General features: G+C 42.8%; 1 protein-coding gene across 2 annotated transcripts in view; it reads right to left on the reverse strand.

The window, feature by feature from the left end:
- The window catches only part of serpini1 (serpin peptidase inhibitor, clade I (neuroserpin), member 1), a 31,089-nt gene that overhangs the window by 2,886 nt on the left and 3,381 nt on the right, over window positions 1-24,822 (reverse strand). The window contains exons 1-6 of one of the 2 annotated variants that reach the window (XM_050070258.1): window positions 17,228-17,384; window positions 11,441-11,729; window positions 8,211-8,441; window positions 7,737-7,931; window positions 1,135-1,339; window positions 444-541 (exon numbers count right to left, since the gene is read on the reverse strand). In XM_050070258.1, the coding sequence (XP_049926215.1) occupies window positions 444-541; window positions 1,135-1,339; window positions 7,737-7,931; window positions 8,211-8,441; window positions 11,441-11,708 (997 nt within the window). In that variant the 5' untranslated portion in view covers window positions 11,709-11,729; window positions 17,228-17,384. Of the gene's footprint in view, window positions 1-443; window positions 542-1,134; window positions 1,340-7,736; window positions 7,932-8,210; window positions 8,442-11,440; window positions 11,730-17,227; window positions 17,385-24,822 lie in introns of those variants that run through there. The other variant, XM_050070248.1, reaches the window with a different exon arrangement.

The raw sequence follows: 24,822 nt of genomic DNA on the forward strand, positions 1-24,822 counted from the left end.
TTTTTTCTGCATTAGGATGTATTTTGGTCAGACCCAGATTTTCTCTAGGAAAGAGCATGTGAAGCTCATGTAGTGAATTTTATCCTCATTATTTTCTGTAGATATTTGCTTTAGATGCAACATATTTATGCCTCTCTATTTCCCTGCCTCTATGTATATATCTGTCTCTCTCTCTCTCTGGATCTATTTTTACCACATGATGTGACAGCTCTGACCTGCCCACTCGGTGCCAGTTACCTTGGTTACCTGAGAAAGTACCGGAGGCAACTTCACTGCAGCCAAGATGCAGAAATACTGAATCAACTTCTCATGCTGAACCCTTCCAGGACTTAATATCTCTTACCATTTGTGTCTGTGTCTCTGTGCTTTATATGATAATCTGTAATTCTGTGTCACATATTTCTGTGTGTGTTTCTGTGGTTTTCCATACAGCTGAGTGTCACCTGTCATGGCAGAAAGATCGGCATCATTGGTGAAGATGTTCTTTATCCCCAGCTCCTGCAGAGTGCTCCTCAGGTCGATCTTCTGCTCCACTTTGAACCTGGACGGTGCAGCCAGAATTTAAGAAAGTCAGTATAAACATTTTAATGGAAATTTGAGGTGGATAATAACTTCTTGTGACAAATGATACAGATCGTAGTAGACGGACAAAAAACTTGATTGTGTATCCCGTGCTTGTACTTCTTTCTCTGTGTGTTTTAAAGGAGAAACCATTTAACATTTCAGGGTCAATTACTCTGTGTTCAATATTTGTGGTGCACTAAATCTGTCCGAAGAACGGCCATTTTACATCAACCTTAACAAAGAACTCATACAAAAAGCTACAGAAAACAATGAAGGATGCAATTTATTGATAGGAAAATGTATTGCTGTTGTTATGGCTTTTTTCACTGACTAAATTAAAAAGAGGCAATTACTGCAGGGGTATTCTCCATGGGCTTTGCATTCTGGGAAACATAAGCATGTCTGGGAAACAACAGCATGTCATCGTAACAGGTAATCACTAATTGATGCACAAGTAACCGAGGCATGTTGAGGTAAATCAGGTACACAAAACTACAGAAGCACAATGGTACTGCAAACAGAGGATATGGCACAGCAGGCATGTGTGCGTTTGCGAGTGTTATCTCTCACCTAGGTAAGTAGACTTCCACCTTCTGCCGTTTGACATTGTTAGCCCACTCCTCCAGCAGCGGTGCTTTGATGATGGGCTCCAGGGAAGCCAGCGGCACCTCCTGCCGAGGCAGAACGATCATCATGGACATGTCCTCCCCCTCATAGGGCATCTCCAACACCTGGTACACACCGCCGGCTTCCTGTGAGCCGTCGCTGAACTCACCTGGTGGGCAGGAAACATACACAAATGTAGGCATTGAAAGATGCGTGGAGTGCAGCCGTGCAGACACACACATACACATGTATTGATGCCTCCTGTAATGGGTTGGTGAACTTTGCTGAGGAGGAGCACAAACAGCATGTTAAAGCACATTGATCGACTGTATTGATTACGGTGAGCGTGGTCATTTCCCTGATGCGCTAATTAAAAAGCACAGACGCTTCACTTTAAAGGCGTTAGTTACACTTGGTGTGAGAGTGTATTACATACATACTGTATGTAGCTCAGCAGGAAAAATACACTTGACTGTCTTCAGGCAGGAAATAAAACCATACACTGTATAGAAGTAGTGGACGTAGCCACAGTGACGTCACTCCACTGGTTTGTGGACTATAATTATGAAGCCTAAAGTGTGGCATTTTGGTGGTCACCATCTTGGTTTTTTTGGAGCCAGTGACCATATTTAGACGACAGGGTGGAGCTGACTGAGAACCCAGGGACACCGCTAGCCTCGTGTCACCAGGCTCTTCACTTGTGAATGGTTTCCATTCACTCTGAATTTTGTCTGGATTCTGGCTCCGGTCTAGAGAGCGGATCCGGAATTCACCAAATTCACCAAAGTAAAAGTGTTCACCAAAGTAATACTTTAAATTCTGGCGCACCATCGTCTCGTCGCATGCTCTTTCACCATTTTGACAGGTGTAACATCAGGCAGCGATGTTGGCGATGCCATATTGTTGTTGTTGTTGTTGTGGTTGTTGTTGTTGTGGTTGTGGTTGATAGAGCATGCTACACGCATGTTTCCTCTCTCTTCCACCACCCACCACCCCAAACTTTATCAAAAAAATGCATTTACAAACTACAGGTATAATATACAAAACTAGGATCAAGTGCCTATTAAATAAAACAGACAACTGAAATAGACAATAACTTGTAATACAATAAAAGAAAAAGGTTAACTTAATGGCTTGGGGCTTTTCTTGTAAATTATATTCTTTAAATTCAAAAGTTTCACTTCGGGGTGCCGGGGGCTTAGTGGTAGAGCAGGCGCCCCATGTACAAGACTGTTACCGCAGCGGCCCGGGTTCGACTCCAGCCTGTGGCCCTTTGCTGCATGTCACTGCCTCTCTCTCCCCCTTTCATGCTTGTCTGTCCTATCCATTAAAGGCTCAAAAGCCCCAAAAAATATCTTAAATAAATAAATAAAAAGTTTCACCTCAATTTTATTAGCTTGGTGCTTTTATTTTGACGGAAAGGCGCATCCATCGAATTGCCCTGGTTCCGGTTGCTTACCAAAATGGCCACTAAACGGCCCCAGACTAGACACCGCTGTGGTAGCAACTTGTCAATCACAAGCTAGCCACGCCCTAAAGTACGCACTGTTTTGTTGTCTATTTTACAGAATGAACATCACGCTGTGTTGAAGAAGATTTGAAACTAGCAATTGAGACCATAAACTCATGTCAAATGTCGACTGAGGTAATAAATCAAGTGAGTATCAGGGTCATTTTGTCATAGACTCTAAAATGAGATTTCTTTTTACCACCAGTGGAGTCGCCCCCTGCTGGCGAATAGAAAGAATGCAGCTTTAAGGTACTTCTACATTGATTTCGTAATGCTAATGATTCCTATTACGCATAGAGGGCATTGAACACATTGAACCTTTGGTCAGGGGGGTGACAGAATACAGAAACTTAATCAAAGCTTTTTGGATCCATCGACAGGATGCTTTAAAGTCTCCTGGTCTCAATGAGGATATAGACTTCACATGTTTTTTGTGATTTGTCATTATTCTCTACAAGGTTCACCATTTTTCTCACAGCCTGTTTGTTAAGATAGGTGTATATATATATGTATATTTAAATATATTTTTTCTATCTTATCTGATATCACTCTGTTTTTTTTATTTTTGTCATTATTGTCTATTTGTTTCACCTGTCATGTCATTATGTGGGGCATGTGATGGCCTCTAATTGGTTCCTGCCACTATATAGGTGGGGCCCTACCTGTGTTGTATGTTTTGAAAGCCCTGGCGAAGACCAGCAGTGGTTGAAACATGTCTCTTTTAATGATTTAGCCACTACAGTACAGGTTTTTTAATATTTGCTTTCTCGTTTTGCTGTATTATTATGGAATGCCTAGATTGCCTTCCTGTGTGTTTGTTGTTTCCCGTTCTCCACGAGCACATTTTTTTTTTTTACATTTGTACAGAGCAACCAGTCCTTTCTGTTTCTACTTCTACTCTACATTGGCTTCTCTTTGCAGGCAAAGAGATGACCCCTTGAATAAAACCCAGTTAACCAATCCAGGATCTAGAAAGAAAAATACTTGCATGTATGTACACATACAAATACACCGGCCCATACACATTCACACACATGCACACACAAACATCTGTAAAAGCTGATATCGTCTTGCAGACACACTACAGAGGCAGAGAAAGTGATATCTCGATAGTCTTGAGGTGGATCTCTCACAGGCTCGTCCCTCGTGTCTAATTAAACAAAACCCACAGATAAAGATTCTAATCAGGACGAGCCAACAAACATTTACTTGAATTAAGTGAGACAGTATTTCTTCGTCAGGATGATATAATCCTTTTATACTCCAAACAAGTCCAACTAGATTTTAAATCTAAATATAAGATTATCTCACTTACTTAGGTATTTGCAATGTGAGATGGAGATTATGGAGCAATTAACACTGCCAGCCTTTATCCCAGTCTTGGCACATGATTCTTTCTTTTGAAGCTGCTTAAAAGGGAAATCACAACAAAAAGACTTGTGATCCTCCATTAACTTACATGTAGTGTTCTGCACAGCGGCTGCTGATGCAGAGCGAGGCCACATTGCGGCAGAGAGCAGGGTGTGGCCTCCCAAAACATTTTACTTAACCAACATGATTGTGCTTCAAAATGAGAATGCAAACGCAGAGTTCTCCCCAAGGACCTGTCCCTGTTCTGCATCCACACGCATCCACATGCTACGCTCACCACACACACACACACACACACACACACACACACACACACACACACAGATCTCCTTGATCCTGGGTATGTGAGGATGAGTATGTGAGCACCCTGTGAACGTAGGTGTATGCAAGTGTGCAAGCTCACTACACACATACAGACTGCACCAAAATAACTCAAACGCGCCAACTTTAGTAGCAGTGCAGTAAGAACCTGACGTAACTGTCTTTGGCAGTACGTCAAAGCAAAAAAAAAAAAAAAAAAGACAAGATGCAGAAAAGACAGACAGGAATCATTCAGATGTTCCAGCGTTACAGCCAACCTGCAGAACTACAAACAGTCTCACACCTCACAGCGCTGGCAAACCATCCAATGCACAGATATCTGACACATATAGTGTTCCCAGCTCAGTGCATCCAGATTATGACTTTGATAAAATAAGCTTTAAAGTGTGTAAGGTATAGAAAAATTCAACAGGTATTTAAAGACAGTGCCAGCTCAGAAAGCAAACCCAGACAGTGATTTGCACGTACAACCTAAGCATTACAACCTTTGCATCTTGGACTGTTGGTATGACAAAACAAGACATAATAGGACGTCATCTTGGGCTCTGGGAATGTGCAATGTAGATTTTTCACTATTTTGTGACATGAGTATACAGGCTAAACAGTTAGTTAGTTTCAGCTAGGGATCGGACGATATACGATTTTATCATCTTACTATATAATGACAAAAACTCTGTCTGTCTGTCTATGTCTCTGTTCCACATTTTTCTCCTCACTGACTTGGTCAATCCATGTGAAATTTGGCACAGTGGTAGAGGGTCATGGGAGGATGCAAATGAAGCAATATTACATCAGCTGGCCAAAGGGGGGCGCTATAGCAACCGATTAAAATGGCAAACTTTGAATGGGCATATCTCATGCCCCGTATGTCGTAGAGACATGAAACTTTGCACANTGTGGCTCCCCCTGTGGCCCAATGTTGTTGTTTTTTTTCAAATTTTTGGTATGACTAAGTCATGGTATGGTATGCTGTACATAATCACAGAAACTGTCAGTGTGTCATTCTGTCAGTCAGTCATTCTGTCTGTCCCACGTTTTTCTACTCACTGACGTGGTCAATCTATGTGAAACTGCACATAGGCATTGAGGATTGGTAGAAGGTGACAAAGCTACCAGTGGGTATGGACTAGTGGATTATAATTTAAAAAAACACTCACATTGAGTTAATGGTGGTGTCATGATGCAGGGTTTTTTCATTTGTAGTCTTTTCTCTAGGATTTAGTTTATTGGGTTTTCTGTTTGTCTTCTTCCTTTTTTCATGTTCATTCATGTTTAAGCTGTTTCCTTATGTGTCATGTCTGCTTTTATTTCCTGTCTTTGTGTGATTTCCCGCCTTAGTCTTTTGGCATTTCTCATAGTCAAGGATCCTTCCTTGGGAGGACGAGTCATTCCAAGGAAGGATCCCACAGAGGTAAGGCAATTCGGTGAACACACATTGGAACAGGCTAACAAGTGCCCCCAAGTGTGTGTCATTAACCCTCAGCAGACTGAGGGGGTTTTAGTGTACTGTGATAATTTTGGCTCTTTCTAATGTTGTTGTGCAATTCGAGCAAATGTAAGTAGTATTCTCTGACTTTTAGGGAGAATATATTTCTGGATACTTAAAAAATAACAGGTAGGCAAAATTAAACTTTTGTAAAAAGTAGTTTTAGAATTCTGCAACAATGTATAAAAATTGACCTTACCATTGCAAATTGCAAATTATGAGGTTTCTGGCAGTATTTTGTTATGCGTGTATGATAAAAACTCCTGGAGACATTAATCCAAATAAATGACATATTTATCTGAATCCTGCCAAACGTCAAATTTCATTGAAGAGGCCCCGCCTTCATTTCCAGCAGATCATGTGCCAAGAACTATGGGTACTTTAAACCTGCTTAGGATACACACATGCATCCTTGAAAATTCTCTGAAGGCAGGACTCAGTCCTCGGTAGAATTTGAAGGATCCTTGACATTGGACTTCGATTGCGGAATTCGATGACGTAGCCTCCTTGAAATTCGGCCGTTTGAGTCCTTCCTTGACTTTGAGAAACACCCTGATTAGTTTCACTCACCTGTTCTCACTCCCCCAATCAGTGCCTTTCCCTCATGTACCCAGCTCCACACCTGTCCTGCGTTAGCATCATCAGTCCTTCCCTGCTCCTGAGTTTTTCCCAGCCAATCAGCTCCCTGCCTGATCACTTTATCCCCCTCATCTGAGCTTCTCCACCCTTTTTCCCCACCTGCACTTCATCCCCTCGTCAGATGAGTTTGTATTTAAGTCATGGTTTTTAGTTCAGTCTTTGTTGGATCCTTGTTTTGCCCGTGTGATGTTCAGTTGCTGTTTCTGTGGAGTAACTATGTCCAACTATTTTGGCCACAATAATCTCGACATGGTTAATGGTAAATGGACTGCACTTGTACAGCGCCTTTCCAGTCTTCCAACCACTCAAAGCGCTTTTGACACTACAAGTCACATTCACCCATTCACACACACATTTATACAGTGGTGGCCGAGGCTACCATACAAGATGCCACCTGCTACTCAGTTTCAACACACCCACACAACGTCATCAGGAGCAATTTCTGATTCAGTATCTTGCTTGAGTATACTTCAACATGTGGCCTGGATGAGCCAGGGATCAAACCGCCATCTTCTGATCACTGGACAACCCGCTCAACCTTCTGAGCCCGCACCTTGCTGCAGCACCTTATTGAACAATACATTATTTTATTGTTTCAGCTGTTTGACCTCTTGAAAGAATTTTGTTCTTGCATGCTGTTTGTGATTTGTTTTTTGACAAAGTATTAAATTTGTGAAAAGCGAAAGGTCTTTTCAGAGAGATTTAATTACTATAAATCTACAATTACTCAAAATTATTGTAAATCAGCATAATAATGGGCACAGTATGATGTCCTGTAATCTAATTAGAAGTAGATGTTAATAAAACGTCCCTTAGAACGCAGGCGTGTGAAGGAGGGAAAAATGAAATTAAATACAAAAGACGTGCAAAGACAGCCTTGTTTGTTCTGCCTACTGTCAGAGTAGATTTAGCAAAAGCTAATATAGTATTACATGACTTTGGACAGACCGTCACAGTAAAGCTTATATAGCCTTCAAAATATACTACTAAATCAAACAGACATACCAGAGGAGTTTTTGCAAGTGAGGAAGATTTTAGCAGCGGAGCTCACTGAGCAGCAGAGAGGAGACTTTCCTGGGAATAACACTCAAAATATGAATATTTCAGATCTAAGATTAACATTTTAAATAACCTCAGGAAATATGAGATGAATTTTAAGGGCTCCAGCAAAAGAGCCACTAGTACAATTCTGAAAGATGCACACACACTCGCGGAGAGACACGCAAAGCTCATCCCTACCATAGTAAAAGTCTCCCTGCTGGTACATCATGAGCGTCTGGACTTCAGAGCCGTCGTCTCTGCTGAAGGAGAAGGTTCTGGTGTTCTCTGGTCTGAACTGGTTTTTCCAGGAGCCTCTGAAGTAGACGGCGTTCACCAGGGTCAGGCGGGTCACGCTGCTGAAGTCCTCTGCTGATAGCAGCTCACGGATCTTACCTGGAGGGAGTGTGATAGGCTCCACATTAAATTCATTGGCCTGAGGACACCGCCTGCTGTGATGCAGCTTTTGAAGTTGCACACAAGGATGAGGATGGAGATTTGTGCAACTGAGGGCTGGAAATGTATTAACTAAATTTTGTTTTTGTACAAGATCATCTGATCTAACAAACAATGATGCAACTTCACATCACTTTACAGTACCCTGGGATCGTAGATGTATTTATGTATTCATCACCCATCTGTTTCTTTCCCTTTCTTCTTCTCTCTCAAACTCACTCTCGGTATGATTTTCCACCCAGCTGTTGATCTGCTCGGCCACGGCTGCTGATTCGCTGAAGTCCACCGTTTCCACGTCAGCCCGGAAGTACTTTCTCATCAGATGCAGAAACTCGGGGTTAAAGGTGACGCCTTCCTGCAGGAAGAGGCTGTTGGCAAATCGGATCACGCAGTGTGTGTCGTCCTCCGACAGAGCTGTGGTCAGATTCTGGAGCAAAGAGAACTCCACACCTGGAGAACAGAGCAGAGGGAGGCACACACACACACACACTCAAACTGCAGGTGTGTATACAGTGCAATGGAATATATCCATACTGTAAAGTTAAAACAATGGCACAGCATTTAAAAAAAATTGAATATTATGCATGAAATACCAATAAATGAGAAATGGCGCACATGTTCCTTTCTATATCGGAGCGTAAATGTATCATTCACAAATGTTTGATGCACATTTTATATCTCTTACCATTAAGATCTCGTGTTCACATACAGACACAGATTGTGAACATTTAAACTACAGAATGCTCCAGGGATGATGTTTTTCTTTAGGCCGGCATGGAAGTTAGTGTCGCCCTGGTTCCCTCGTCAAAAAGCCAGTGGGATTTTTACCATCAGATCAAAAATGAATACCACTTTTGTGATTTATTTAAGCCTAAATTCGATCACCAGAAGTAAAGAGCTAAGGTTTGACTAACATTAGACAATATTTGTAGTAATCTCACTTTGAGTTTTATACTGGTTGTTTTAGGGCTGTAAATTTTAAATCTGTATTTTTGTCCTGTGTTGTCTGTCTGTAACTATAGCCCCTTTTACACTGCCAGATTTCCCGCGAATGTTGGGCCCTTTGCTGGCCAGCTGCGAGCGTTTATACACACAGAGGCAGAATGGCGCCCAATTTTCCGCCTCGCATGGTAGTCATATTGGCGGAATCCTTTTAGTTTAAACATTCCAAGGCGGCCGTCCGCCACAGGAGGGGCTGTTGATGACTTGCGGGAGGAGCTGTTGATGACACCTCACCTGTGACCCACTGGCGGTGGATAAACAGGAAACAGCTGATAGCAGGAATGAGCAGCTAGTAGCAAGAGGGAAACGCAAACCTGACAAACACTGTAAAGATGAGCAACTGGGGAGACAAGGAATTGCGCGCCCTCCTTGTCCTCGCAAACGAAGAAGCCATTAACTGCCAGATGACGAGGACGATGAAGGACGGGCCAACATATTAGAGAATTGCCGAAGGACTGACCAGCTGCGGCTTCCCTTGGAGTACATCGCTGTTTACGTCACACGCTGAGCTACACGTTTTTTTACTTGCTCACGCCCCCCATTGCCCTGAAAAAGCCGCATTCTGTATGAACAAAAGTAGGTAGGCGGCATTTTGCCGCACTCCCCGATTTTGTTTTTATGCTGAAAGAAGACTGATTGGGCAATTGCTATCTAAAAAGGGCTTGTTATTGCTGGCTGTCTTGGTCTGGACACTCTTGAAAAAAAGATTTTTAATCTCAAAAGTTTTTTTTCTGGTCAAATAAAGGTTAAATAAATTAAAAGATAAATAAATAAAACAAACGACAGGCATAATGCGACGTCGCCACCACAATGAGGCTCTAAAGCTGTGTTCAGCGTGATGAAGCTCTGTCGCCTCATTTAGCCACTTGGTAGCAATCGTGTTAACGTTCAAAATTCACGGGTAACAAAACGTAAAAGTCTTTTAAGCTTATGTTAACCACAGAATTTATTTCAGACATCGAAACAAAAAAACACTCAAAAAACCCACTGACTTTCAGACAAGTGAACGAGTGCTGAAATGCTGACTCATTTCCGAGTTTTCAAACTCATTCCCGGGGCACTCTATTTAAACCTGCAGTACTTCCGTCACAGTGGGAATTAAATCTTAGCATGCATTTATCAGTTTGTTCAGTTGTTGTGTAACTGGTAGGTTTATTCACATTTTACAAAGCACCTTTCATGTCAGCTTTCTGTTTTCAAGTGAAGGGAATCATGGTGATTAATACCACTGTATAAAGCTTTGAATATGTAACAGATGTATGTACCTTGGAGAATAAAAATGGGCATCAGGAAACAGAAATAAATAAATGACCACACATTTTAAAACTGAAATGATAATTGGCTTTTGACTGCTAGAGAATAAATATTACTAACCAAATTTTAACAGAAATTCGGAAATAAATGCCCACATTGTGATTACATATGCTGCCACAGTAAGCATTAGCAGGACATCTTAAATACCCATCTGTGAACTTTATCAGCAGCTTGGTGAATTTCTGCAAACTGGCTGGGATACAACAGTGTCTATTACTATATGTGTGGGAGCATGTGCATGTTTTTGTCTATGTCCTATGAGACTTGTGCTTAAGGCTAATTCATGTGATTGTAGTAAAGGGACAGCTCTCACCTCTAGTGCTATTTATCAGTCTAGATTGTTTCGCTGTGACCTGCAGCATGTTGGTGATACTGGCTGTAGAGATGTCTGCCTTCTCTCCAATATAATGGAACTAGATAGCACTCAGCTTGTGGTGCTCAAAGGGCTTCCTCAAAGGGCCAAAAAATACATTTGAAAAACTCAACAGCAATGTCTCTTTCCAGAAATCATGACTCGGTTACTCAAGATAATCCACAGACCTTCTTGTGAGCAGTTTCATGTAGGAACTATTTTCTTTTTTTACCAAACTACATGCAGCAACAGCATCACCATGCAGAGCGAAGCTCACCTAACACCACTGAGCTAATTCATGTTACAGCTCAGCCAAAGGGGATGCCAGACATGTTTATATCTTGCACTGCCACAAGCACGAGCCTCTCATTCATGAGCAGATGCACACCTTTCTTTCAGTATGGACAATATCTCCAATACTCGTCAACTCATGCTAAAACAATCTAGATTGATAAATAGCACTAAAGGTAAGGGGGGAAATATGTATTTTTGATTTTGTGGTGAACTGTCCCTTTAAGGGCATACTCTAATGATTTAATATTGCATATTCTTAAAGTTGGGGGAGACATTATGATTGTCCCTAAAGCCCCAAAAATGCTTGATCCAATATTTCCAAAAAAGCAACTGGATAGCATCTTTCATTAGACCAGTAAAATGGTGGAGCACCCCTTTAATCAAATATGTAATATCACATTTGATTTTGTAACTATAATTTCCTTTGCCAAAGACTTTCCACTGTCCCTGATGCTGGTGACCATGTGTGTATGAACGTGCGTCTCACCTGGCAGCAGGTGGCTGAATCCCACAGCTTGCCGTATCTCCTCCAGTGAAGCCCCCCTGGCTCCCAGCTCCACCATGCCCAGGGCCACAGCCACGCTCAGCGGGGAGAAAATGATATTATCCTGATCCCCCGCCGCCTGCAGCCGGTGGTACAGTCTGACTGAGAACTCTGATATAGTGTCCTCCGGAATGTCCGCCGCCCGGCAACCGTAGCGCGGCAACAGGATGGAGAGGAGGAGGAGCGGGGACAAAGCGTCCAGGATCAACATCGCAGCACAGACCACAGATAACTGTGTGAAAGAGGGATGTGTGGAGTGGAAGGGGGTTGGATGGAGAGAAAAAGAAGATGTGTTTAATGTGATGATGGAGCGAGAGATGTGAGACAAGGAGATGGAGAAGAAGAAGGGAAACAAGAGAGGATGGGGAGTCAATGAGGCAAAGAGGGATGATTGATTGGAGGGATAGATGGGGGATGGGAAGCCAAAAAGGTGGAAGGAAGGAAAACAGATGAGGATGGAGGGATGACAATTTGAAAGAGAGAAAATGATTTGGGCAGGGACGGAGCCAAAAGTAGAGAGAGGAGGATTGCAGAAAGGGGGTAGGGGGAGAGATAAAGGTAGAGAGGATGATTGCGTAAGGGAGAAAAAGAGATGAAGGACAAGTGGATTTTGGAGGGGAGGGAGACAGAGATGAAAGTAAAGAGAGCGGGGAGGCAGGAGGACAAAAAGAGAGCAGGGAGAGGAGAGAGACAGGAAACATCTGTCAGTCAAACATTCTGCCAGTTTAGACTGTGAACACAAAAGAGGAATGCATTCATAAAAACAAGTCTGTAATAATTAGGCCTGTCCTCAGACGTTAGTCGGCAAGATGTTATTGGTCACTTGGTCGCAGAAGAAAAAAAAAGGGAGACAAACGCGAAACTCTATTAGGAGCTGCATCTTGGTCCAAATAAATCAAAACCTATATGACTGGACCATGTGGGAATTTGAAAGGACAGACACATGAAGTGGCCACGCTCAGCAGTCAGACAGGAGTCACGTTACAAACCAATCACAGCCGACAGATATCTTTCCCTTCTTCTGTAAATATTCAGTCTGATAAATACGGAAAAGTTGATCATGTTAGTGCAGGGCTACCCAGAGCTTTACGTCTGTCCCACGGATGATAGGCCTACACACTTATAAACAGCACCTAGAAGAGAATCAGCTCTGCACTCAGGGTTTCAGGTAAATAGGCTATACGGTGCTTGTTAAGGGTACAAAAAAGGCACAAGAGTAGTGCCCAGCGCCCGACCTCGCGTCTTTCAGGTGGTTAAAAACGCAGTATGTATACGGCCCCTAATTTCCAGGGCTGGTACCTGCGGTTATTCCACAGGCTAGTTAATAACATGTCGGGCAGGAAATCCAAAGTGTGGGATCATTTTGAGAAGGTGAAGGACGAACCCAAGGTGATATGTAAACTCATCTTCATTGGTCGACTACAAACATGACGTATCATCTGAAACATGGAAGTAGCTACATGCCCATTAGCCACTTAGCACAATCATTACTGCTTTGCCCACAGCATCATTAACAGGCGGCTCGCTCAGTGTGTGACGTGTAAGCCCAGTCTCAGTCCAAAGTCGTTGAAATCCAGCGCTTGGCCAGTGACTTGTGGCGTCAGAAGCCAACAAAATAAGGCTTCTTTTAACGTCCGCATGATATAAGGCCATTTGCCGTTATAGTTTTAAGGGTACCTGGCTGCGTAAGGGGGAAATGTGGTGGGACAAGGACAAAACCTAAGGTGGCGAAAGTCCAACTGGGGTGGGCAGGAGGGGTGATGAATAGGTCCAACAAACATTGACTTTCACCCGAAAGAGCGGTGTTTGCGTAGAACATCAACAACGAATGTACCAAGGGTACCCTGCACGTCGTATATGGGCACGTAAAGTCCACGACCAAACGTCATATGTGACGAGGTCGGAGTGAAAATTTGGTGGACGTGCACTCATAAATATAAAGATAAAATATAGGCCTATATTAATGAAGGTTCATTAGTACGGTTTTGTATTTCTCTGTAATGTAGCACAGTGTTAACAATGTTACTGATACTATTCTTTCTCACACCTTCAACTCAAACCATTGTGTTGCCCCGCCCAAAATATATAAATTATAATTAAATTAATATCTTAAACATGAGGGCAACTGGTTGTCTAATGGCTCTAAATGACGACTATCGGTCTTATTCGGGGGCAACCCTAGTAACATTTCTACTTGTTAGCAGAGGTGAACTTACATATGCAAAGAGGGACTCATTTCCCATAAAGACACTGTTGAAAAATGTTGTAAAAGAAAACAGTTGGGTAAAAGGAGAGAGATTAAACCGGAAAAAGAAAACAATTAAATGAATTTAGATGAAAGGGCAGTGGGTCAGAAAAGAGATTAAACAAAGTACGAAAAAAGGACAGAAAGAAGAAAAGGGTAGACGTAAAGCAGACATGTCAGGAGTTAAACACATTGTGCAGAGTTACAGAAATAACAGCCAGAAGGAGCTGCAGAGAGGCACTGAGATCGTATATAAACAACATGAATGTGTGGTAACTACAGCTGTACTGCTGACTGCAGTCAGTATTGCTGTTCAGAGCACATCTGCTAAATGAGCTCATACATATTTTATGGCCATTCTTATCATCTTGAGTTAAATCAGCTTCTTTCCTTCAGAATCTGCTTCCCTCCCTATCTGTGTGTGTGTTTGAGCCTTTGAATGTGAATGGATGAGTTTCTGTCTGGCTGTACAGAATGACTGATTAGGAAGCTGCCCTTAGCTCCCCCCATCTTCCATCCTTCCCCTCGTGTTTCCATGCCATCACACTCCTCGCCTCCTTTTTCATCTCCCTCTTGTCCATATGTTATCTATCTTCTCCGACCCCCTTCCTCCCTCTCATCTCTCTACTTTCTTACCTTTCCAGTCTCTTTAACCCTCCCTTTATACCTTTTAAAATTAAAAGAAATATACACACACTGCGCCATCTCTCTGTTGCTGTTGTTGCCAGGCAACATTGTTTTCTGCTGCCCAAACAAAAAAAGACAAAGTCAATGACATATAGCGTGAAGAGAGACAGACAGGAGATATCGAGAGATGATGATAAAGTGTGACATAACACATGGACGTCTGTTTCTTGTTTGTTTGTCCCTCTGCTGTGCTGTTGTCATTATAGAGTTTGCATAAAGGATTCAGCTGGCAGTCCCATACAGGGCTGGAATCTGCTGGCTGCTACTGTATGTGTGGGCCGGCAGGTGACTGTGGTCACAATGTACCTGAGTGTCAACAGCAACAACAATGGGCAGCAGCCAGAGAATTAGCACCCCATCCTGTCATCCTGTCCTTTCCTCTGCTGTGCGATGGCATGTGACAAACAATTTCCCCTCCAAAATAAAGCCAGTCCAGCCCGGGGGACGCATTAATGTCAAACCCATTAAAGGATTAACCTGGTGTTAGTCTATATTATTTCTTATTGTCAACTAATTCCATGAAAAGACAAAAACCATCAATGAATGGATCCTAGTATTCTGCGTCTATGAAGCCAAAGATTGTCCCTCTGTGCCACAGACCGCCATTGTGGTCCGAAAACTATTAACAAGACATCAAAGAGCCACAGTGTTACTGGGTCCCACATTCTCATGAACATGGACACTGTAGTTTCTTTTGACTCAATCCCTGATACACCATCCTCCTGTTGTAAAAACTCACTAAAGCAGCCAAACTATTAGATTTTTGGGAAATTATTTATCCTTGAATAAGGTCTAGTAAAATTCACCTAAATTCACCCACAACGCCTATCCAAGGCATATCCAAAGTAAACTGAAAGCTGTTTTTGTTCAGTTTTTAGTATATGGACATAGTCTCATTTGAAAGGTAACCATATTTTTCCCCCCAACAGTCAAAATCACTGCAAGTGCTTCTGTCATTTTAACACTGAATTACTTTTTGTTTGGTTGTTTCTTTTTTTTGTGAGAAAAGATGCTGCAGATGACTTGAACAGGGAGGTGGGAAATCTGCTGTGGTGTGTCAGTGTCTCATTGACAAGACCCATAAGCCATCGGGGCATTTGCTGGCTACTGATTGGCTATAATCCAAGAAGTGTAAGAAATCAACACAAACCCTCGTTGGCTATCAAGGCCATGGCAACAGCATTGGATGCTCCTATTGGCTCAAGTGGGGTGTCAATGAAAAGGCCAGGAGTTTGCCTCCATTTTGATATCCAGGTGGTCGACTGTTTACGTGTGGAACAGAGAAATTACGGACAATATGTGGAGAGATACGAATGTCTGAAACAGTGCAACAGCAGTTCGTGGATATCTATGGATGTAATAATGTGTCTGGACTAAATATTTCACTGGATTTAGACTGTCTGGTTCAGTGAGAGTGTGGGACAACTGCATAAGGACTATTTCTGTCTGGATAATATCAATGTGTGGATTAAAATTATGATTTATAGTTGAGTAACAACTGTTTTATTTTCTGACAGAAGCTTTTACTGAACCTGCTTCGGTGGCTGTATCTTGAAAATGGTCAGTATTAATGGAACCGCAAGGGATTAGCTTGAGTAAACCACTTTAACACAGCAGATTGTTTACAAAGCAGTTGGTTACATCATAAATCATCAAATAAAACCCTACGGGCTGTTTGATTTCTTTTTCTTTTAAAGACAGTTTTTGGCATATTTATGCTGTTATTAGATAGTACAGAACAGGTGAGAACGATGGAGAGAGGGGACGACATGCAGCAAAGGGCCATGATTTGGAAGCAAACCCAAGGCCAATGCAGCAAGGACAGTGCCTTTATTCATGGGGTGTTGAGCTACTGGGCACCCTGGGCTGTTGGATTTCTAACAGGTTTGATATTCTTATGGTTAATTATGGTGGCCGATGTGAAAATTTGTTGTTTGATTTGTCCGTTCTGGGCTACTATAGGACAATATGACAGACTATGTGAGAGAGTACCTGCTTTGTATGTAGATACACAGTAAATGGCTCATTCTAAGGTAACGAAAACACAACAATTCTTATTGTCAGGTGATCCTAAACTAATGAAAACATAGTCATGAATATTACACACCATTTCTGCCAATAGATGCCCCTAAATCCTACACACTGCACCTTTACAGTAACATATCCTGATCGAATGGCTGGCCAGCCCTGCCTACATTTTACAACAAACTGCATCTAGGTCATAAGATTTAAGGGTTTCATTCCTCATTGTCTTGCAAAACACCAGCGCCACATGTCACTTCCACTTCATGTCCTGCTGAACTGACAGTCACCAACTCATCTTGTTTGTTCTCCATCTGTAAGTATTCTGACAAACTGCTTCTGACAAGCACGGCACTGACCAAACTCCAGACTGGATTTGCATCTGCTTGAGTCAGAAAATGGAAATCCATTTTGGTTTACAGAGTTTCTTCACACGACACTTTGTTTACCAAGTACGCAAATATGTAAACAGTTTGTCTGTATAGATACAATAGGGTGGCTTCTGACTGCCCTCGTGGAATTTGTTGACAGAAGTGTAGAATAACACCAGCATTTATTGACATATTGATTAGGTCCTGATGATTAGTAAAATGTAAGATATTTGATCTGATCATAGTATCTCGGCTAGATTTGACTCATCCAGTAGCAGGATGGTCCATCAAGGTAACAGGCAGGAAGATGTGGTTTAAGCCTTGGAAACTGGCTTGTTGCATTAATGATGCACAACTTTAAATAGATTTTAACAGGAAAATCAAATGACACACAAAGGCACAAACCTGGTTAATAAACGGTGAGTCACGTGTGTTCACCTGCTCTCACATGTCGTGCGTCAGACACTGAAGAGAGAGCGAGAGAGATCCAGGGAGAGCAAGAAAGGCTGAGGGAAAGGAGGGGGCGGCTGGCAGAGATGTAAATGGAGGTAATGTTCCTGACCTTCTGAGCTGTGGGAGCTGAACTTTTCTGAGACAGACAGCCCCGCTTTCTGTAAGGAAAGACCCAGCCATGCAGTTAAGCCAGGGAAAGTAGTGTGGAGCATCATTGTGTGTGCACCTGTGTGTGTCTGCGTGCGAGTGTGCATGTGTGAGTGGATAATAACACCATGGGTGGCTGGCTGTTACTTGTAACGGTGACACCGTTCTGACCTTTTGAGTTGTGGCACCTTGTCTGTGGCCATTGACGACTTTGAGCCAAACTTTGGCTCCGATCTACTCAGGTGGGGTTCTCAGCATGCCTCCCAGGTAAGCGGGGAAACCCAACACTCGGCTATAAAATGTTCTCTCGTGACTTAAAGAACCGAATAAGTCAGAAGATCTCTCGTGGTTTAAGTTGCAAGACTTTAATCCTGACAACTTGATTAATTCCGTGCAATTAAACTCGCTGGCCTTTAAAAGCAGCCTCTAATCTCTCTGTGTAATCCTAATTCTCAGACAGAATAGATCGGCAGCTGACATTTCCACAATTAAAATGTGACGTCACCCAAATCCACGGCACGTACGTTAATCCTTACTGCCATTTAAACCCAACACCTTGAGACGGCATGCTTCGGAGGCCAGGGGAATTTATTAAACATGGGCATCCTCATTCACGGTTCAAATCCACAGGCACACACACACACACACACTTTGAAGTACACGTTTCCACGTACACTTCCAAGCCAAGGTTACCAAGGCAACTGCAAGTGATGGACATTTTTCGTTTTGCAGAGCTGACAGAGAGACTTTTTACCCTTTAAAGATATCTTCCTCCTTCCATATAGGCAGATAAACTCTCTTTCCTTTTTTTTTTTTTTTTTTTTTTTACACACTACTCAGCAGTTTCTGACTAACCTCTCTCTTTGCAAGAACTCTTCACACCAGCTCCAGTTCTGTCACTCACTGCACTCCCTGACAGTGTCTGGTTCAAACACACACACACTCACTCTCTCCCTAGACACACATGCAGTACACTGACTGCACTCAGTAATTTTGCGAAAAACAAGTCAAGCTCCCGCTCCTCTTCTTCTTTCCTCTGGAAGCGATCGCAGTGGAGCTGCAGCAAAGTCCCCCAACAGTATCTCCCTCTTTAACCCAATTCTCTGCTCCAGCTCAAATCACAGCACACTGGTTCACTTAGGCTCTGAGTACACTTCCAAACTGCTGAAGCTCATGGGCGCTTTGACGAAGTCTGTGCAAATGCTAACATCCCATTTCATGAAGGCCGATCCCTCTGGGAATAAACTGCAGAGAACGATGTGTATGATTATCTCTGGCCCCGAAAAACCTTGAATTTCTGCGACGGACGCTCTGTTAAAAACGGCAAAGTAATCTGGCACCATGAGGATGTCGAACTTATAAAGGGCTCTGCAGTACAGAGATAATGGAGTCTGATTATCATTCATGAGTTTCAAGTTTTCCTCGGAGGCACCATCGCAGCCGCTCTTTACATATTGTTCTGGTCTTGAACCGAGTGAAACGCGCTCACACTGAAAATGATTAAACCTACATCATTAATCTCAAATCACTCATGCCTGAGTGTCTAACATTTTTCCCCAGTTTGATTAGACACCCGTCTCTCACCTATTGCTCACCCGCTGATGTGGAGACTCCCAAGACGGAGCAACAAGATTTACACAAGGAGGCTGCAATAAAGCCCACCACAGGGTAGAGCCTTTAACTCCGCTGAAGTCTAGGAAAAAGGAAGCACTAAACTCCTATGGCGGCTGGGGACTTTCATTACTGGGCCCAATAAAGTGGATACAACCCATCAATCAAGCTGTACGTTCTGCTCTTGCCCCCTATTTGCACTTCTGTAGCAACCAGGCAACAGCAGCTACGTGACTAAATGGCTACTGTGTCTCATCTAGGTTTTACTTTTCATCTATTTAGAAATTATAATTCTAAACTATTCTGATTAAAATTCCACTACTGTACCGTTTTAAAGGTAAGTTAACTTCCTCTTCAACACATTTTGTAGAGGTTACAATATTTTAAACTGTGCATATTCATCAATTAAATAAAATCCTCTAAGGTTTAACATCTTCAAAAGCAGTATGCAACCGCTCCCCTAAAGCAACGACTACAGCCTCACACAGGTATTTCTATTTTGAATATAAAACATGCAATGTGTCAGCAAATAAACTTCAGTGAATTATTCTTTAATTAAAGTGTAAATCTTAAAATAAAATGTATAACCAGGCTCCAAAGCCAAAAAAGCCTGAAGATCAAAACAACAGTAAACTAGGCCATCTTTGTATCTGCACACCCAAGGTGACTGTAATTTAAAAACTGGCGACTGTCAATTTTGCAGCTAGTGTCACACTAACGAGGCTCTGGCTGCGATCCATCCGTGATTAATTTTATTATTTACACTCAGTGTTATCCTACTGTGATAATGTCAAAATGTTTGCTGTGCAAAAGGACTGTCGCTGTGACCAGCAGTGCAGATTTGACATTGGTAGAGGTGATGCTGAAGGAATAAAACAAGTGAGGCTGATAAAGGTAATCAGCCGGCAATATATGCTCCCTACTGTGATTCACACCACAGTGGGCTTCGGCACAGTGGCGTAAGGTAGTTACGATGGGCCCCAGTGCATGCTATCGTCCACATACACATTACACAATCAGAGACGTGACATTGGATAACATCAACATATATATTACCCAGCAATCATCATTGCATATCTGTATATAACAAAAAATACCAAAGAAAATAAGAAATTATTGATTTCATAAAACAATTTTAATCATTTATTTATAGAACAGGATTTTTGTAGTTACAGAATAAGCGTATAATTTTGTTATAGATGCTATTGATGGAGATGGGTTTTTTTTTTTTTTCAAGGCCATATATAGCAAATGGCACTGTTTTTAATTTAATGAGAACTCTTATTTGGACACAGGCATATTTTCAAGGCGGCAATCACTCATGAGGGCCCATTCTCCACCCAACACATTGTTGGAGGGCCTACTCTTTCTATGGGCCCCATTGCGACCACACTGCCTGCACTTTCTATATTTATGCCCCTGCTTGGGCGGTATCTATTTTTGCATACTGTTCTGATATTTCACACGTACATTTACACGGTACGTGATGGAATTTGTGTTGAAAAGAAAACATAAAATCTATGCTGCCCACCCATAGAATAATGGACAGGAAATAGTCGCCCTTCTTGGTGAAGGACCCGATGACACTTGTTGCTGCAGCAAATAGCAACACATCAGCGAGCTAAATGGTGATAATGTGTTAAACAGAATCATGTGGCTAAAAAACTTCTTTTGTAGTTGGAAGAAGTCATCTTGAGAGAAAGTTTAATGTGGCAATACTCCCAAAAAGGGGCAGAGGAATTTTCCTTTTTTACCTTTCCTGTAATTATTAATGATTTTAATTCATATCATTTTCTGTAACCGCTTATCGTGTTGGGGGTCGAGGGTGTGTTGGTGCCTATCCCAGCTGACATTGGGCGAGAGGTGTACACTCTGGACAGGTTACCAGACTATCACAGGGCTGACACATAGAGACAGACAGCCATTGACGTTCACATTCACACCTATGGTCAATTGAGAGTCACCAATTAACCTGCATGTCTTTGGACTGTGGGAGGAAGCTGGAGTACCCAGACAATGCTAACCACTGCATCACCATGCCGCCAATATTTTAATTATTTAACATTAAATTAGATTAGTTTTATTTAAGATACCAGCATGTTCACTCAAGAGAGGGTCACCTCTAACCTCTCAGCCTCTTAACATCCCCTCCTTGTTGAGTTTCAGATGCTTCCATCAGGGTGGAGGTTTTGCCTCCCTAAATGCAGCACTAAAGGTGGACACACCAAACCGACATCAAAGAACTAGCGGCGACGAAAGCCAACTGTTGCGTCGTCTACGTCGCCTCACGTCGCCCTGTGTCAGTTGCATTTGAACACTACATGGACTACATCCGACGGCCAAGTGGCCCGTACGTTCTGCGCCTGCGTGAGAGAGAGCGGAGTGACAGAGTGGTACATCCTGACAGCCGAGGGGTTCAGGTGCCTTAAAGGCCCTGACACACCAAGCCGACGGTCGGCTGTCGACCAAAGTTGGGCCGTCGGTGAGCGTCTGTCGCCCTAGTTTTTACGGTGTGTCCCGCACTGTCGGCACTTTGGCGTTGACGTCGGTGGCTTTTCGGCCAATTGCGCATGTTGAATCCGCGGCGGAGCTTGTCGGTGAGAGAGATCACTCTGATTGGCTGTTCAGGTTTAATTTTCTCGCCCCTGTAGCAAGTGAATCTGCCTGTAGTGAAACCGGGGCTAACGGCTGCTTCCTCCTCAGGCTCCATTTCACTCAGATTGTCCTTTGTCCCGTCTGTCCCTTATCTTAACCAGCAGTGACCACTGTTTGTCCATGATTTACCCCTGACAGTGTGTGATACTGGATTCTGTGTGTTATGTATTGTCTGTTTTGTTGTACTTATGACTACTGTCTGTATCTCAAATTGCCCCTCGGGGACTTTAAGGTTTTACCTTACCTTCGGTTGCAAACAGATCAAATTCCACAGGCCAGTAAAACCCGAGGGGGAAACACTGAGCATCATCTTATAAAGTAGAAACTGTCTCTCCAGCAACTGCAGGATTGTCTCATTTACAGCATTTCATTTGTTAAGTGGCCAATTCGATAAATTCAATTTCCTCGTGCATAGGAAATTATAATTAAGTGTGAAATGTGTTATAGATTATTATTTATTCTGTAATTGAGAAGCCAACAAGAGATACGTGCTGCTGTGGAGAGAGAAAACCTGATTAGCTAAAACTTCTACAGTCTCATGAGTAGTGGAGAGACTATTTCATTTGTAAAGTGCCCTCCTGTATTTCCGGGTTTCAGCCACACCCTCACAGCAATGGCACAATACATGGGGTTTCTTGTGTTTGCGTGTTTGGCGTAGCCATAGATCGTTAGCACCTGCTAAACTTACAGAAACAACCCGTTAAACAAAGAAATTCTACCCCTGCAGTTTATATCCGTCCCTGTGGCAGATACAACACCTCACCTACAGCTCATCCTTACCACAGCAGCTTGTTAGAAAATGACACAACGTGCTACAGACCCTGCCTGAAGTCCCAGGATGCTCACTGTACACTCCACAGAGGGCAAACAGAGGTTAACAACCCTTTATTAATCCCCGCTAACAGAGACACCCAGAGGGACACACACACACACACACACACACACTCACAGAGCGATAAAGAGGTATAAAGACAGTTTAATACACTGAGAGAGAGAAGGGGAAAAAAAGACGAGACAGAAACCAACAAAAACAAAGACGACACATGGGTTGGACATTAGCAAAAGAGAGGTGAATAAGGGGGACAGGAAGAGCACTGAAAAGCTGAATGGAAGCAGCCTCCACGAAGACACCAGCATTGACTCGGAGCCAATGATATCTAACGACCCCCTGCATGGCATGGCAAGATGGTTGACTGCTCCCCACACTCTGCCAAGACACACTCAACAGTGTCTCTTTTCTTTCTCTATATCAGAAAAACACACACAGACACACACACACATACACTAGCAGCTACGGCGCTGTGGGAGCACAGTTAGGAGGTTTGAGCTGTAATTGGATCGGCCTCTATTTGGGGTCAGTGGTAAAAGTGAAAAGACTGGAGGCTTTTTCAAATGGACTAAAGACCGGGGAGACACTGGAGCACAGGAAAGGTCACTATCAACTAGTCCTATGGGGGAGACATGCACGTATGTGTGTGTGTGTGTGTTCGATGGGGGGTGTAAAGATTGAGACAAGGCAGGTGACGCCGAATAAGAAGTGATAGCCCTGTGAGATGGAGACGGAGAGAGCAGAGACGGCAGGGTGATAATAAAAGTGTTTGAATCGCTCACAAACTGAACTGTTCAAATTATTTTGCTCACTTCGGAGGGAGGGCGGAGGGTTAGCCGGTGAACAGGTGTGAAAATTGAGAAGAGATCGAGAGAGACAATGACAGTGACAAGTGAGACAATTAGGAGAGTAATTCAAATTGATTTGGTATTTGAGCCGTGGAGTTTGAGCGAGGGGAAAATATGGGTATTACCAAATCTCTTCAACCGTCTCGCTGTCCTCCTCAGAGAGATCTGTCTCTGTCCCCGCCACCGTGCCTCGTCTTCACTCAGCCCCCAGTCCTCAGTGCCATCAATCAATCTGCAGATCGATACCAGGTTGCATGTGTGTGTGCATATGTGTGAACCAGAGAGTTGCTGTAGGCTGCACAGAGCGTAGAGGGTTGAAAACATTCAGTATGTTTACATGACACTTGAAAAAAACGAATTATTGCCTTAATCCGACTATAACTGGACAACTGAAGTGCATGTAAACCCGTTACTCCGACTAATATCAGAGTTCTCCAACTCCGATTAAGACACCCAGATAATGCAATTGGAATTCGATTTTCTCCAGCATGCCTTAATCGGAGTTAAACTAGACAATGCATGTGCGCATGCTCCACACCCCCCACGCTGGCATGTGATCCCGGAACAGACAAGACATACTATTGCTGTAGCCCTCCAACAGCATACAGCGTTCTTGTCTGTCTCTCGAAATCACCATGACCACGAGGGATAGCGTGCACCTTATCTGCACAATCAGTAACNAGAGTTGCTGTAGGCTGCACAGAGCGTAGAGGGTTGAAAACATTCAGTATGTTTACATGACACTTGAAAAAACCGAATTATTGCCTTAATCCGACTATAACTGGACAACTGAAGTGCATGTAAACCCGTTACTCCGGCTAATATCGGAGTTCTCCAACTCCGATTAAGACACCCAGATAATGCAATTGGAATTCGATTTTCTCCGGCATGTATACGCCTTAATCGGAGTTAAACTAGACAATGCATGTGCGCATGCTCCACACACTGTTGTTTGAAAATGCCGGTCTGCCGCCTGACTCCAGTTGTTTATTATTAAGTGCCGGTCTGCCGCCTGACTCCAGTTGTTTATTATTAAGTGACGTAATAGGTCAACTGGAAAGGGGGTCGTATTAACCCGCTGAAATGACGCATATCGCCACCTAGTGTTGAGGAGGAGGACATGTTCCCGTCAGTAATTCAATTTTCTCAGTTGCATGTAAACTGGGACAAGGACAGAAGTCCGATTAGACGCCAAAATCGAATTTTGAGCATAGCTCGATTAAGCTATGCATGTAAACGTACTGACTGCTGTGAAATGGCAGTAAGTTCCTTTAAATCTGTATAATCTTGTATAGAGTTTTGTATAGAGTTATAGACAAGTATAATATCCACCAACTCCAAAGAAGTACTGTTTCAAAATGATTGCTTTTAAATATTAAAGAGTAAACCAGTATCTTGGCAGAATTTATCAGATAATGTTCTCTTTATTTTAGAGGTTTCTGTTCTGAGATAACAGA

This window comes from Epinephelus moara, chromosome 2 (assembly GCF_006386435.1).
Source record: "Epinephelus moara isolate mb chromosome 2, YSFRI_EMoa_1.0, whole genome shotgun sequence".
NCBI classification, from domain to species: Eukaryota; Metazoa; Chordata; class Actinopteri; order Perciformes; family Serranidae; genus Epinephelus; species Epinephelus moara.